The 17,274-nt window shown below is 40.4% G+C and overlaps 1 protein-coding gene across 1 annotated transcript in view; it reads right to left on the bottom strand.

Moving 5' to 3' along the window:
• The window catches only part of LOC308123894 (protocadherin-15-like), a gene marked incomplete at both ends in the record, with an annotated part of 180,180 nt that overhangs the window by 94,055 nt on the left and 68,851 nt on the right, over window positions 1–17,274 (bottom strand). Inside the window, 4 exons of the mRNA XM_080486619.1 lie at window positions 3,025–3,153; window positions 7,020–7,113; window positions 11,976–12,055; window positions 13,326–13,458. Coding sequence (XP_080342745.1) covers window positions 3,025–3,153; window positions 7,020–7,113; window positions 11,976–12,055; window positions 13,326–13,458 — 436 coding nt within the window. The remainder of the gene's footprint in view (window positions 1–3,024; window positions 3,154–7,019; window positions 7,114–11,975; window positions 12,056–13,325; window positions 13,459–17,274) is intronic.

The raw sequence follows: 17,274 nt of genomic DNA, 5'->3' as shown, positions 1-17,274 counted from the left end.
TTTCTTTCTCTCTCTAGCTCGCCTCAGTATCCCGCATTTCTCTCTGCCACCCAAGCACATCTCACTTTCCCCCCTCACTGGCATCAGCAACTCAAGGTCAGCTCGATTCATTCTTCCAGAAATTTGTTTAATACCTACAGGTACGGACCCTGGTTTGGAATTAGGCCCAGAGTCGTGCCTTGCTCGGCCTGCAGAGAGATCACACCGTCTGTGTTGGTTTGGAATAAGTCCAAGGGTCCTTGCAAAATAGGAAGTTGGGGATTGGAATACTTTCCAATGCCCTCTCTTTAGATGAGGACAAGTTTTTGGATCTTGAATTTGGAATAAGCCCAAAGATCTGAGTAGGAGTTTAAAACCGAAATGAAATGTCATCTGTACCGATCAGGCTGGATTCACAAGTCCGGTACTGCACCTAATGGTCCAGGTATAGAAAGTTATTGAACTTTTCAAGTTTGGAAGCGGATAAAAGTATGACTTCTTCAAAACCTCACGTGCAGGGGTCATCTATTTATCTCAGGAGTAGCCTCGGTGTTGAACCAAAGAGATATCATTAATATTTAGACATTGGTGAAGCGTCAAGCTGATCAAAGACCCCCTGACACTGGTGTATAAAGGCTATGAATTAAGCTTGGAGCAAATCCAAGCAAACATGCAACCGAGGGAGCATCTTTAAAGATCAGAGCCTATCAAAGTGTCAGGTTTTCCCGTTACCCCCGTCTGGGGAATAAATAAGTCAGTTGTTTGGTCTGGAGGAGGTCCACGAGTGGAGAGCAAGGTGCTGATGTAGGTGGAAACATATCCTACACATTTTATTCCTGCCATGTATTGTGTGCTCATTTTAGAGTCAGATGTATCCTTGGCAAAATATAGTTTCATTTTCCTTTGTACTTTCAGAGATAGGGCTGGATACAAAGACTTTATTTTGGAAAAACTGTCATATTATCTGGCAAAAATACCTCACAAAGTTTTTGAAATAGCCTGAGCAAAACAAAAGTGTTTATATTCCGGTCAAAAATCTGTTAAATAATTCTGCTGCAGTAGTTTCGTCCAATTACTTTTCGGACTAAAGTGACAGATTGTGGTTCAGGAGGCTGAGAAAATCCCACATTTACATATAGTTTTGTTTTTTCTCATCTTGAACCCAACGCCTCCTATAAATGCACTACAGTAATATGATTTATTCTCAAAACACAAGAATTGCTCTATAGGAAGTAAGACATGTAAATAAAAATGTAAAATTATGCGCAGTTGCATGTTGGAAACTCTTTCGCGATCATTTTCCCACAAAATAAAAAATAAAGCAATGATTTTCCAGTGAAAGAAACTCTCTGAACCTCAAACACTGTCACACATGCTTCTGCACACAGCTCAGTAATAATCCGCTCATCCCATCCACCTGCGAGATGCACACAGTGTCCTCCGAGCATAATAACATACAGTCCTGATTACAAAGCTACCTCAGTTTCCAGAATTACGTTAGTGATCTTCGGTCCCCATAGTAAAAGATTATAAGAGCTGAATTTAATTAGAGCCTCTGAATATTTTGGCACTGTGTGTGTGTGTGTGTGTGTGTGTGTGTGTGTGTGTGTGTGTGTGTGTGTGTGTGTGTGTGTGTGTGTGTGTGTGTGTGTGTGTGTGTGTGTGTGTGTGTGTGTGTGTGTGTGTGTGTGTGTGTGTGTGTGCTTCATGTTGTCGAGACATTCATCACATTGCTGGGACCAGGCCTCCCATTTGGGGAGAGGAATCAAGCTCTCTTGTTGTAAATGATCACATTTTAATTTGACAAAAGCTTACACACAAAGACGTCTTGATGAATCGTGAAAGTTACCGTTGTAGTTGTGAAGTAATGAAGTCATGAGACATCTCTCGTGACAGTGGCCCTTGGATAAGGTTTTACAGGAACAAGGCTTACTGCAAGACTCGATGAGCTGTGCCACGATATTAAAAGAGTTGTGTAACCAGTTTCAAACACGCTGATCTGTACCTCTGGAGAAATAACAAGAGACCAGAATAATCTGTCACTTTACATGCTCTCTTGCTGCACTGGGCTTTTTAATTGCACATTTTCTGAGATAGAGAGAGATAAATTGGAAAATGAAGTTGAGGTTTTTCTTTTTTAAATGTATTTTATGTAAAAATCATCCATGCACCTTTCTCTATTTATATTCCTTCTCATGCATTCCATATGAGGTCAAAGTGGCAAAATGGGGAGCAAAAAAAACCCAGACATCCTGGTCCCGCACAACTTCCTGCAGCTCCTTCGGGGCGACCCCGAGCCACTTCCAGGCCAACCAATGGATTTACTCTCTGGGTCGACCTCAAGGCCTCGTCCTAATAAGACAAGTCCAGTACATCTCCCGTGGGTGGCGACCAGCCGGCATCCTAATTAGATGGCGGAACCACCTCAACTGGCTTCTCTCAGATTGAGGATTAAGTGCAAGGAAAGATTGTGGACAAAATGAAGGCACCAATAAACCAGCATCACTCTTCTTAACAAAACATCTCTCAGTCGTCTCCAGCTGGTGCAGAGTGCCGCTACCAGGCTGTTAACAAAACCCGACAAATAAAGTCACAATATTCCTGTCCTGGCCTCCTTTAACCGGCTTTCTATTAGCTTTAAGACCCGTTTCAAAATCATCAATTTAACATGCGGACCTCTCTATGATCAGAGTCGATATCTGATCGACACTTAGGTCTGCCGGTTGCTCCTCGTATAAAGCTCGTAAGTAAAAGTGACTAAGCATTTGAACTCTAGTTGTGAAAAGTTGGAGAGCTGCTGCCTCAACAGACATTACTAGGAAACATACATTTCTATTTAATCCTGTGAAGTACTACTTTAAGTTTTTCTCTGGGTAGGGCGTTCTAAGAATGTTTATAATATCATGTTGCAGTCTGATATTTGCACACAAAGTCTATTTCCAGGAAGGACATAAAGATGATTTTTTTTTTTTTTAACCCTGTAGTAAGCGGTGAGATAACGGAGTAAAGGAACTGGACATTTCCTCCATGTGCGTATCCTCCTACCTTGACTTGCCCGACGTAGGCGTGATTCTCCTCCTCCGTGACGGTGAGGTTCACTGGCAGTGAAGAATTGAACTGCGGGTCATTGTCATTAACGTCGGTCACCACAACGTGCACGGTGGTGGTGGAGGTCTGCACAAACACACACACACATACACACAAAGGTTTCAGTCACTTTCCCGGTCACTTCAGAAAAAAAAGACATCATCTGAGAAAATGTTGGTGTTTCTGTGAGTGCTCTTGATAAATACGTCGTCCGTCTCATTGTGTTCCTTGCTAATCTTGATTAGCAGCATTATCTATCTGTGCTTTTAACACGTATTCACTCCAAAAATGCATCTAAAAATGAATAACGCCTGGACCACTTAGTGAATCATCTAGCCGTGGTAAAAGCTATGCTTTTGGTAGCCTCTTAATAGCCAACCCTTTCATTGCATTTTGTTTTTTGGACTCTCTGTGAGAGTAGTATGAATGATTTTGTGGTTCAACAAAGATATAGGATGAAATCACCAGTTCTTGCTGCAGTGGTTGAGGCTGTTGTCCTCTCTATCACGGTAGCTTTGAATGGGCCCGTGGCATTTGAAATGCAGTGGTAGAAATTCCACTTGGCGCGCATTCAGAGCAGCAAGAGATAAGGGGTTAAGATTTGAATAACGAAGACAAATGTGAGAATTTCTTGAGGGCAGCTGAGGGTCAAAGAGAAGTGTTGACACTGACTACAGCCCACTGCTCTATTGCTGCCTGACTCATTTGGATGGGGAGAAAGATTAAATAAATAAATACATAAATAAAGTTTTGCTTTAGGAAGAGAGAGGAAAAATTATTTTTTTTTAAAATGCCTCCTGTTAACTTGTCAACCTGACAGCAAGTAAAGGAACCAATTGGACCAATCTTAACATGATAGATACGTTTCACTGTAAATGTCTCCAAGTATAAGCAGCTCAGCAAGCTGAGGTTGAGCTGCTTTAAGGCCGTCAATTTCTTAATTTGACTTTCATGAGTGGACGAGAAAGAGAGAGGGGGGGGGTAAGAGTTAGAGGGGGAGAGTCAGCCCAGATTTGGCTTTTAAATAAGGCAAGTGGGATAAGATGAGAAATGAAGGAGAGCAAACTGATTCACAACAGCAGGATGAGAAGACAAAAATGAAGTCTGCGTGGGTGTGTGTGTGTGTGCGTGTGCGTGTGCGTGTGCGTGTGTGTGTGTGTGTGTGTGTGTGTGTGTGTGTGGGTGTGTGTGCGTGTGTGTGTGTGTGTGTGTGTGTGTGTGTGGGTGACAATCAAAGAGGCGACAACTGACTATTGAGGTTGGCAGGGCACACGGTGATGCAAGTAATTTGAGGTTAAGAGCTCACACTTGACAAAACAGTTTTATCTGAATGCCAATATATGTAAAGGAGAATGAGGTCTGATGTAATGAAAAGGCAGGCTGAGAGCAACACTGGCAAACACTCACGCAGACAGACACAAATGGAAGAGACAGAGTAAGCTCCCCCTTTTTCTTGCTTTGGGAGCACCAAAGCACATCACTTCTCAGCAGTCACACACCTCAGATTTTATTATCCCCTCCACCCCCCCAATACTGTGGCCACCTTCCAAATATTAATATCCACCCCTGGTGAGATAACATATTTCAAAGGTTGGTCTGTATTAGTTTAAGAGATGCATGGATTTAGCTTGTCGCCGGTCATAACTTTTTTTTTCTACACGTCTGTTGGAAAAAAAAAGCCAAACAGACATCTTAAGGATGATAAATTGGCAGCAGTATCCAAAATATGTATATTTCAAGCCTATTTTTGAAATAGCGAAGTCTTAGGCAGGATTCAATGGGCCTGAGGCTGAATGCCACACACAGATATTGGAAAGAGATGTGAGCAGATTAAGCGTATTGTTGCATTTTGGTCTTTTTAGGGGATTTGTTGATTTTTTTTAAATCCCAGGCTTGATGTGTAACCCACAGACTGCAGGCATTTTCTTACATTCATTAACGTAGAATCTCCAATTCGTGATTATGGTAATAGTTACAAGCCGGCTCATTTACTGATGGTGCGATGATACAGTACATGTGCGGATTATGTGACGAGAGTACTAAAAGCGTACAAAGAAATCGAAATGGCATCCTTTGATGCGCAGCGTCTTTACAGTGGCCCCTGTTTACTGCACTAACTTGTAGGGTCCTCAGTCTGTGGCAGTATGATGGATTCACTGGCCAAATAGCCAATTAGGCACTTTGTAGTCTGACAGTCCCACAACAGGACATTTAATAATATGGAACGCGGATGTGTATGTATGTGTGTGTCAGTGTGTGTGTGTGTGTGTGTGTGCACATATGAAGACCACCCAAGGCCTTTTGGGTGATGCTGATAAATGGGCCTCTATAAGGCAACTACACTGCAATCTTCTCATCCCTTTTTCTATTTCTTCCTTTCTCTGTCTTTCCTTCTATCTGTCACTGATATTGTTCCTCTTTTATATACCTTCTCTCTTTCTCGCTCTACTTTTTTTCCCAGTCTCATTCCAAATATAATGGACTGCTTTTAGCCATACTCTGACTTCGGGGCAAAAAGATAATACACTAATTGTCAAGGTCCAGGGAGCAATTGACGAAGCGTGTGTGTTCATGAGCACAAGTGTCTATGTACGGATACTTGTGTGTACGACTGTTAAGGTAATAACAAGCTCTTTAATACCACTTACATCTTCCTCCCTCCCTGCCTTTCTCTCTGGCCAACATCCTCCCACTTGCAGTTTTCCCTCCATACTGTGCGCTGAGGCTGTGTGTAAGCGAAGGTTACAGTGTTATCATCAGCATTTACTTTCCTTGGAGCGATGTAAACTTCACATTTTGTTTCAGACATGGGGGGGGGTTATAGTGGTCGAAGAGCAGAGGACATAGAAACTAATGACGGCCAAAGATGTAGAGATGTAAATAACAGGAGGGAGAGAAGGAAATCAACCCCGTGTCCTCATCTGGCTTCATGAGGGAGCAGTAGTGGCTGTGAGAAAATGTGATATTTGACTTTTAAAATAGGGACAGAAGGGGACAATGCAGGGAGAGATGGGGAAAGTGCGTGTGGTGACCTGCAATCAATCAGGTAATCAAACTCCCCAGCAAGGACACAAACTCATTTATTCACACAAAATAGCTCTCACAGTTGAGTAAACGAAAGCAGAATTAAATATTCATTGCTACTTGGTCCTTTTACTCATTTATTGAAGTTGCCCACATCAAAGGCTGGTCCGGATGGGAGATGCAGAAACTAACAGCACACATTTTGGTCAGAGTCACACGGAATTGTAGGTCAGATCTTTGGTTTGAGAAATATCGAGATCAGTTGTAATATAAATCACCTCTGAAAGGTGCGCGACTTTATCTGATCAACCAACTTAGTTCACTCAATCTGATCAGCTGTTGGCTCATTATAACCAATTTATGTATTTGTCCTCTTTCTCAAAGTTTTTGCTGAGCTGATACTGATCCACATATGAAATGCATCAAACATCAACGCCCATCAACAAATTGATAACACAGCATTTTAAATAGCGCATAAATGGCATATTGTCAGTATAGGCAACAAATTTGATTATCATTGTATATTGGGTTTTTTTATACTGCTGAGCGAATGTCTTCTGAAAATATAAATGGAACAATAATGTGTTTTCACTTGAAAGTGCTTGTATCAGTGACAAGTATAAAGTATATGATTATGGAGTTTCTCAAAGTCTTAACTGTAAGAATTATTTCAGTACTCTTTGTTACACACGTGGTTATGAAATGATTGTCTCTTTATTATGTTGACAGTTTAACAGTTTTAATCAAATTGCAAATAACCCAAAATTGAGTGTAATAGCCAATCCTTCACATCATACCAAAGCTGTTGTATTTAGGATTTCAGAACTCCTTTCAGCAGCTGCTCGCTTTTAATTCCACCGAAGATGTGAAACAAGTCAAGTAAAGACAAGCAGTTAATATCACTTTGTTTTAACAGCTGAGTTTCTTACTCCAAATGGGTGTCCGTCTGAGGCTGTGATCACCAGGGTATAATAATCCACAGACTCCCGGTCCAGAGGATTGTCCAGAAGCAAGTATCCTGATCTGTGAGTGAGAGACAGAAAACACACAAAGGCCCAGTTCACCTCACAGGCTCAGGCTTAAAATACATCCCAACAGAAGAAAAGTACAATATGATCAAACCAAGCAGGACTGCTGCTTCATATCATGTGTCAAGAAGAAGGATTTCATGAGAAGTTTATGCAAGTTATCAAAGTCAAACTAAGTTGATCTCTGATCCTCAAAGCTTTTCTCTCTATAGATCCCGTGGTAACTCTCAGAACGTGGGAACTGGCTTGTTTTCTTTGTTGTTTACTCTCCGTTATACGTACAACTTCAGAGATAAACTTTTCACGCAGTTGCGCTGCATAAAAAGGCTGAACACCCACAAGTGTGTTTTTCCTTGCGATTATGGGTACTTTGGTAATGCAGATGGCACCTAATGTCTATCAGCTCGCCCCACAGTGACATTACGAAATGCCCTCTTGGGTGTTGTTGCGATAATGGCTCAGGCTGTAATGCATCATTAAACACAGTTTTCTAAGGAATGGTGAGTCTTCTCTCAAAAATTTAAAGTTGATGTGTGCAAAATGCATCGAGACTGCAGCGCACTAGTCTCTGCTGCAGAACACTGCTCACCAGAGGTGGAGGGTAACAAAGTCCTTTCACTTTATCACTTTATAGATATAGTGAAGGGATGTACTGGAGGTGCCATGTGTTTTGCATTTTGCAGCCAAATGCATTGTTTAAATGTGTGTACATGTGCATACATGTATAATCAAGCATGTGCACAATAAATGTAAAGTACAGTGCAAAAAAAAGAAAAGGTTTTCCAAAACAAATATGTGGATTTGCTTGTATTTAACATGTTTACTTAACATAGACTTCAAACTCTGCAGCCTCATCTGAACAACAGTACAAATAGGAATCTAAAAGACTCCAAATCCCTGAATGTTTGCAGCGCAAAGCCGATCAACTTGAAAAAGATATAAACTCATCCCAGAGTTACTCATTGAAACAATTTGATGATAATTTATAAAAAATCAAAAATCAAAACAGAAGCAGAGAGAAATGCTGAATTTAAGAGCAAATGATTATAGCCTGAGCATAAACACACTTACGCCTGTCTGGGACCAATCAAAGCAAAAATCTTTGATGTTTGACTTGATTGATCTTTTTCCTTTTTTTTTTTTCTTCTCCCAAGTGAAGACTCATAAAATGACTGAAGTGTTTTTCATCCTGACAACATGTGTAAATTAGGAGTCTTCTGAAATGCACACTGAGCATCGGCACTGGTGTGCAGATGTTGATTTTCCCCTGGAGGCAAATATATGAAGCTGTTAGAAAGTACTGAAAGGCTGGATTTGAACACAGCTACTGTCACAGAACTTTAATTTCACGAAAGCACTGTTGTTACAAAAGTAAAGAGAATCCAGTGTAAAACTACATAAAGTATATAAGCCACTTTTCAGTCATGTTTAGACACAACATATATCGCAGGGATTTGATTAATAGCTCTTGTATCTACATATGAAGAACATTTTGCAGTCAACTCAGTCTAAAGAAAATCCACTTTATTGAATAAAGGGAAATATGATAACAGTATTTATTCTCATAAAACAAAAACATTTAGCTACAAGCCTGCAAAGCATTAATTACTTACTTGAAGAAGTACGAGCAACCAAAAATACTACTTAATTCCATTAATGAGAGTATCTTTAACTTGTTAATTCACCCCCGGCTTACACATGCACAGAGACTAATCCAGTTTCATTTTACATTTGTTAATTGTGGTTCGACTTGATTAAAAATTATCTAGTTAAATAGGGGTTTTACGATGAATTACTTGCAAATTCAAGCTAATGATAATTTATTTCAGACACATTTCTTTACATATTAAATGTATGCATAATTATAAACATGGTTCATGTATTATGTAGCTACGTATATCCTTGCAGCTGTAGTTAATATAAACGCATTCACACGACACGAAAACAACAATTCAGTAATTAGGTCATTTGTTCATGAATCCTGAAAACTGTTTCACTGCCAACAGTTATTATTCAGCAGTTACACATTACAACCGAAATGCAACTTCCATTTAGCATAAAATGCAAGATTTTGCACTGATGCTTAACATACTTTGGTGGAGGACTCAATCAATCAATAGGCATACAAATGTTTAAGCGTCAAAATTATGTTCATTTGAGTGATAAAACGTTTAATGTTGAAAAATGGTGAAGCAGTGGTTCGCACTCGCCCCGCACAGCAATAATGACATGGGTTCAAATACTGGCCAGACCTTTTTGTGTGGAATTGTTGGGTTTCCTCTGCAAAAGTGCCTTGTATTTGACGCTATACAATTTTAGTTGAAGTGAATTGTTTCCTCTTGGTAATCTGGTTTCCTCCCACGAAAACGTGCACAGGAGGCTTAGATCGCCCAGAGGTGTGATTGTGAAGAAGTGTGGTTTGTCTGTGCTTTTGCCAAACGATGAACTGGCGACCTGTCCAGGGTGTATTCTGCCCTTGTCCATAGTAAACTGGGATCAGCTCCAGTGCCCTACGACCCGGAATGGGATTAAGTGGTATAGAACATGGATGGACGGAGGAACATTCACTCTGGGGCCTTTGCACACACAAATTCAACATGGAGTTGAGATCAACTTCTGAAAATATGCACATTTTGATTTTGGATTTGGCACACAGGTACATTCCAGCCAATAGGTACTGTCATTTTATTCATGCATCAAATATTTTAGCGTGCAACTGTTCTTAGCTCCTTTCTTGCACCGCACAATTCAAACCATGTTTTTTTTTTTTTTTTTACTTATTACTCAAATTCAATTGCTAGAAATTCCTTTTCACATCTTAAACTGTGTGAACAAAACCGACCCATGCAAGGTGAATCCCAAGATAACTCAAATTAATTAAAGAGAAGAAAATGAAGAACCACAAAGATATCCTCATAACTCCCATCTTTACTCCCAGCTCCAACCATCGCTGGCCCACTTTTTGGACTTAGGTCATGTGAATTATTTGGCCATTACTGTCTGAAAATCTCTGCCAGAAACCTTGAAAAATGGGCCAGGAGCAGACCTACTTGGGTGCTCTTCTGGTGCAATCCAGCCAAATTCTACACAGAGGCGATATAAAACAAAACCACTCCATCCTGTTCCTATAAAAAGCTGCAGTGCACGCTTCACTTTTGCCGTGGATAAAAGGAACCTGGCACTGGGAGGTTTTGCCAATGTGCTGAGAGATTTCATAGTGTCTAACGGAACCCACCAAATATTGCTGGAGAGCAGAAGTCAAGGCTTCCCAGTTAATATTAATCTCTGCTGTCATGGATTTCTCTGCAGCACCTTCACTTTTATTTTGAGCTTTAAAATTCCCATTGGTCTGCGTGTGTGTGTGTTGTTCAGTGTTTCCTTTCCCTCTTTTCGCAGCTCAGTCTCTAGTCCTGTTCTTGTCATGTGCTACTTGCCAAACCTTTACTCTCTTTTTTCCTTTCATCATTATATTTTAATCACTCTCCTGCAGTCCTTGACCACACTTTGCTTTATTTCTCTCTCTAACCTCCTCAAGAAGTGCACATAGAATCATCACAAAGCATTACAAATGCCTTTGTAATGAGTAATTATTGAATACAAACAACAAAAATCATGAATCTGTATGTACATGTTCGGCAAATGTGCACGTGAGTAAAAGAACATGTGTTTTTACATAAAAGTGGAATCTAAATCCAGTGTTATATGAGGTGAATTCAGGATTGTTCGTGCAATTTTTTCATCCATTTGTCATTTTGTTGATGCAATTAGTTAAAAAAGGGGAAAAACTAGATTATTATTTATCCAAAGTCAGAGCTTTGGAAGTCTTTCTTTCTTGAGTTTGTATGTTCTTCCCGAGCACAAGTGGGTTCAAAGTGAGTCTAAAACTAGTGTTTGTCTCCCTGTGTTTGCCCTGCGATGGACTGGAGACCTTTCCAGGTCGTACCCTGGTTTAGTCCACAGTATGCTAGAATCTTCTGTGACCCTGAGTTTTGGAAAAATCGAAGAATGGATATAAAACAGTTTAATTTAATAATTTGGGACACAGCCGCCGACGAACATGTTTAAATAGTTAAAAGACTCTGTATCTCCTACATTAATTCATTAAATACTCAACATCAACTCAATTAATCTTTTTTTTTTAATTCAATCCATTAACATCATCAACTACCATCCATTTCAGGAAGGAAGCGTTCATGTAGTAATCTCATTAAAATACCACCAAAAAATAATAATAGTTTAACCATGACCAATACAATTATTTTTTAAACTTGATTTGCAGTCGAGAATTACAAGGCCAAAATGGTCAGGGCCAGTTATTATACACGAACTAGCATGAATCTATTAAACAAAATCATATTTGTGTGTGTGTGCGTGCGTGCGTGCGTGCGTGCGTGCGTGCGTGCGTGCGTGCGTGCGTGCGTAATTCAAGTACAGCTTTAACTGTGTGTCAGATCAGTTTACTACAGTCAGTCAGGGTATATAACCGTACACGTGATACACATTATATGAAAGGCCTACAGCTCACTTTATGCAGTATATAAATCAATTTATTTGTATACATTATAAGTCCACAGTAGTCTTTAAACTTTCATGTTGAAGTAAAGCTAAATTGTATGTTGTATTGTAGTCTTTTTTGGTTCATGATTCATACTTTTCTTTGTAGGAGTGGAAAGCCATTCCCGTACACTCTCCCACTTTGCTTTTTGTCGCAATATCACCAAATTCTACTGCATTCAAACTTAATGTTTGCTGCATACAAAAGGAGCCCACACAGTTTTCAAAGACATTTTCGTCATTTGTTACTGAAAACATCAGCTCATAGAACCTTTAGGACATATGGTGTGAAGGCACGCTTACTTCTGTTGGAGTGCAAAATGTCCCTGAACGTCTCCACTGTGGATTTTGTAGGTTATGACATCCCTTTCCCGATCCACTGCCTGCGAATAAACAGAGACAGCGACATTACACACAGGTCCAGAAAACACTTTGCCCTTTGCCAGGTCCAATACGCAGTGACAGTAGGCCTTGGTCATTAAACTACATACATGTGGACAGTATACAGCATCTAGTATGGTAGGTTGAACAAAAAGAAGTGACTTAGAAGATAATCAAAGTTTACCTAAAGATGCTTTACAATCTTAATTTATTAAAGGTATGCTGCCTCTGTATGGATGGAAAACCCAACACAACAGTCTCTCTAGCTTTGTCTCTATAAACAAAATGCAGACATTCAAACAGGCTGAGCATGCTTTATTACACCTAAATAATCTCTCTTCGACTGCTCTTAAAATTCTCTGGAATTAAGGATAGAAAAAAATCTTTTGTATAGAAAATGAAAATTAAAAAATATAATAGGTCTCTTTTCAAATCCTAATTGACTAATGAATAACATGTGAAATAATGTTCTGAATGACTCTTCTATTTTGGAAAATCCAACTTTAACAAAATATCACTGACTGTGTTTTGATAAAACATATCCGCACTTTCTTTTTTTTTTTTCCAAGTTGCACTTTGTATTTTGTAGGCAGATTAGAAGCGGCGTTGCCCCGACGTCCGTTTGTCGGATATTATATTATCTCTGACTGTTTGTGCGCGCAGTGGAGCCGCCCACAAGGCACCCTCTGGGGGGATTCACTTCACACACAACACCACCGTAGTATTCTGTCCAACCTGTCAGCCAGTTTAAAACATTTCCTTTTTTAAAAAGCAATAAAAGTTCATTAATTTATGAAAAGCCTCTCGGACGCCTCACACGTGGCTTGTAATATAAGATGTCTGGTCAACAGAGGACGTATGGTCACCTGAGGCGACAACGTATGCCTCAATATCATTAATTAATGAATAAATTGTTAAACTTAACTGGAGCTACTGAAGCTAAGATATGTGAAAAGATTTAATTACGTTGGGAAAAAAGGAAAAGTTGGCTTATTGAAGTCAAATCTGAGCTACACATAGTGGGTGGACACGTGAGTGTATAAGCACTGTGTCTAAATAAATAAATAAATAAATATCTATTATCGAATTGGTAGTTTACACTTGAGTGGAAATCTGCCAGAGGTGTGTGTGTGTGTGTGTGTGTGTGTGTGTGTGTGTGTGTGTGTGTGTGTGTGTGTGTGTGTGTGTGTGTGTGTGTGTGTGTGTGTGTGTGTGTGTGTGTGTGTGTGTGTGTGTGTGTGTGTGTGTGTGTGTGTGTGTGTGTGTGTGTACCTGCAGATTAAGCAGTGTAGCTCCAGTCCTCATGGCCTCGCTGATCTCCAGGTTGTATTGTTGCCGGGGAAAACGAGGCGGGCTCTGGTTGTTTGGGGGCAGAACTTCAATATAGACTGTAGTAATGGATGACCTGGACAGACACAGAGAAAACAGAGTGAGAGAGAGAGAGAGAGGATGAAAAAAAAAAAAAAAAAAAAAAAAAGAGAACAGCAGAAAAGGAACTCGGACAGACAGGGGTTGTACCAAGACAAATGGAGGAAAACTTGCAGCACGGGAGCAGATAAACAGCAGCAGCAGTAGATGAATGTAGAAGAGCAATGAGAAGAAAAAAAGGAGCGAGATGGTGTGAGCATAGTGTCAGGGAGGGTGACTGACCCGATATTTAAGTTAAAAGTGGTGTCTGCTTCTTTGCACTTCATGCTGTGTTTATCTAATCAATAGGAGTGTGAAGTCAGCAGCAGTGTGAGTGACAAAGAGACACTAGATAGAGTCCTGCTGCGGCGCTTCAACAAAAGCTTTTCTGCATGGCTTCAAGTTCCTATTGTGTGTTTTAACGAACTTATCCTGCTCTCTCAAGAACCTATTTATGTAGACAGCAGGGGCTTTTTTCATCTTTTTCAGCAGCAGCAGAAAAAAAAAAAAACGTACCACCTATTCAAGATCGAGGGTAGAACCAATAAGGGGAAGCGCAGTAGTCTGATTGTTTGCAATCTCCCCTCATAGTGAGGAGGTCTGGGGTTTGAATACGGGCCAGTATTTCCATGCGACATTTACACGTTTTTGTCACACAGTTCAATAACAGGCTAGTTGATAGCCTTAATATTCCATGAATGTGACTGTCTGGTGGTCCCTTTGTGTTTGCCCCGTGAAAGACTGACAACCTATTGATGGTGGAACCTGCTTTCACCCACAGACGCATCGCCAGCAACCTGCAACCCTGAACTGGATAGATCGGTATATAAGACAGATTAATTGGGAAAACTATTAGTTATTTTATCAAAGCATATATTTAGTATAAGTGCAAAAACTATGAATTAAGCTTCCGTGCAAAAACTTCAGTGTAATAGATACAAGAGTAAAAACTTCGTAGACATTTCGAATGAATGACCTGGTACAAGAGAAGTAGTATTTCTTATTGCCAGCAGCTCTACACAATAGTTTTCCTGCTCCCTTTTCCAGTCATCATGGATTGCACCATATACTTGCCAAGCCTGTATGCTCGAAGCCCCTCCTGCAGGAAGTTGAACCTGAGGCCCCCCAAAAGCTTTAGCTGATGTACCACTAGGGGGCGCAGCAATTCAAACTGATAATGTGGAAAAATGTTAAGTTCAAACTGTCACTGAAACACTGACTGATTTAGACAAAGCGTCAAATTGAATCGATAGAGGGCCGTTTTCCAGTGAAATCGTAAAACTTTTGCTGCGTTTTGGGTTTTCACACAACAAAAGGTGCTTGGAGACACTGAAACGGCAAGTTTTGTAAAATACGATTTCATTACAAAAACAAACGACAGCAGCAGCTTGTGGCCTTGCGCGCTAACTACATCGCATCCATCGTAACAACAGACACAGTTTTCAAATTGCGGCCGAAACGATGCGTTTTCACTTGAAAGGTTGCCGTGTGAACGGGGCCAGTGATAAATACGTTTGTCTGAAGAAGGTGATACAGCAGTTATCAGCATTGTGGAGCTTTCATGATCTCTCTTGGTATTTACACAACGTGTCATTACGCCGATTAAGATATCTAAGATACTCTAAACCAGCCGGTGGTTGTTTTCTGCCTCTCTGTGTTTACTGTGTAATAAACTACTGATCCCATCCAAAGTGCGTACCTGCCTTTTTCCCATCGTCAGCTGGGACCGGCTCCAACTCCCTGAGACCTTAAATCTGGATAAAGTGGGTTTAGAAGATGGATGGATGTCTGTACAGAGTGACATTATCTTGTTACAGCAGTATCCCTTGCTGTGTCCTTTCTTGTACAGCCGCAAGCTGATGTGTGGCCTGTATGAAGTTTAGAACGTCATGAAATCCAATCGTATGACATTAGAGGTGGAATTCGATTATTAGATTTATTCTGTTCGGATGTCGAGAAGTATACTTATGATCAATCGTCTTATCAGAGAGAAGGATTGGGGAAAAAAATATTGTTGTTCATGCTTCAATTCACTTCTGATAAAAACATTTGTCTGTCCAACAAGCTTGATTCACACATTTCATACATACATAGCTGCTTACAAAAACTGTGAAAACTTAACAGAAAAACTGTTTGCCTCCTGGTATGTCTGGTCTTTTATCATGAACTCTATAATAATGCAGTTCTGAATGGTGACTGAATTCAGATTCACCGACTACTTTCTGTCCATAACTGCAATTCTAACCAACAACAAATAAATGCAAGAGCTGGGAAAGAACCATGTGGGAGAATGTGGTTCAAACAGGTTCACATATGCTTTGATTAAAGAAATCTAATGAAGCAGATACATTTCCACGCTCATCTCACATCTGAAGGGTCTCAGCACGATAGTTCAGATCAGGGCCCAAATGTTAGTTTGATAAATTTCTGTTAGTTTGTAAGTGTTTTGCAATGGCATGCTCAAATAAATAGATTACACTGAAATGTGGTAACGCAACATGTGTGCATTGGCATCAAAGATATTGAAGCTTTCCAGCAAATAAATTGGAATTTCAAACGTTTTCAGACATTCTAAATCGCATTGTTCATTGTGAATAAATCTATGAGCATAAAGTGCACACACTGATACTTCATATTCATGAAAGCGAGTGCACTCAATTGATAGTGTGTGCTATTTCACATGGCTTAGATGTAATCCTGTTAGTGGATCAGCTTCCACATGTGTTTGTGTGCATTACTATATAAGTTTCATGTGTGCAAACCTGCAGTAGATCAGGCTCTTAGTTTGTTTCCAAACACTGCACCAACATGGCTCACATATAATAACCACGTGTGGAGTCCCAATGCTCACGTGGCCATGAAAAGTTGGAGTTGAGAGGAAAAAATGGAGAGATAGTACGGCACTAATCATTCTGTTCGAGACCGTTTTGGTGTTTCGCTCAATGCAAAACGTCGAGTTCTACATTGAAACATGCAGGCGGAGCGGGAAAAAAAGAATGGGTTGATGCAATGTAGACTTAAAATACACAATTCAGAATCCTCCGTTACTGCAATCTCCTCATCCGGTGGAAGCACCACTACAATCTCATAACTAGAAAATCTCATAACTATTTCCAGGTTCATGTTTAATGCAAGCCAACGTATAAGAGACAATCAGCTGATCTGCAAGCAGGCAGGACGGTGGTGGTGTTTAATATCGCCACGGTTACCCCGTTAGCTTTCATCTTCAGTCTCAACCGCGACAAACTCCATCTATCAAGACCGCTGCCTGCATGAATGACATTTTTCTGAGAGGGCGTTATCGTCTTTGATGAAGAAGATGAAGTGAGGTTCTTCATACCTGTGGTGCCATTGTGGACGACTGCATAGGACTTATTTAAATACTCAAGACCTCTACAGCTCGTCACATCAGCGGCCCCATTCAGACGCAAAGCTCCTGATTGTTTTCCTTGATCACAGTCGCCACAGGATGCCAGGTGACTTCAATCGCTCACTTAATGTTCTGTGATGTTTAAATGGCGTATGTTACATCAGACGCCGCTCTCGTCAAAGAGTCCTGTTTGAGAGCTGGGAGACTGTATACGATTGTCCTACAATCAGTTGGAATTGTACCGAATTTGTTGCTCGGTCGGTAGAGTGGTTGACTCTCAATCGGAGGGTTGTGAGTTTGATTCCACATCTCCCCGTGCCGACATATTGAAGTACCTTTAAGCAATTACCCAATTTACTCCCAATGACTGGTTTCATTGTCTACAATGACAACTGCCACCATTGGTTTGCAAATCTGTTTTAAGAATTTCCCTCTGGCATTAAA

Source organism: Lipophrys pholis (genome assembly GCF_963383615.2).
Source record: "Lipophrys pholis genome assembly, chromosome: 1".
In the NCBI taxonomy this organism is placed as follows: domain Eukaryota; kingdom Metazoa; phylum Chordata; class Actinopteri; order Blenniiformes; family Blenniidae; genus Lipophrys; species Lipophrys pholis.
The sequence above is the reverse complement of the archived record's forward strand: the minus strand, read 5'-3'. Positions and strand labels throughout refer to the sequence as shown.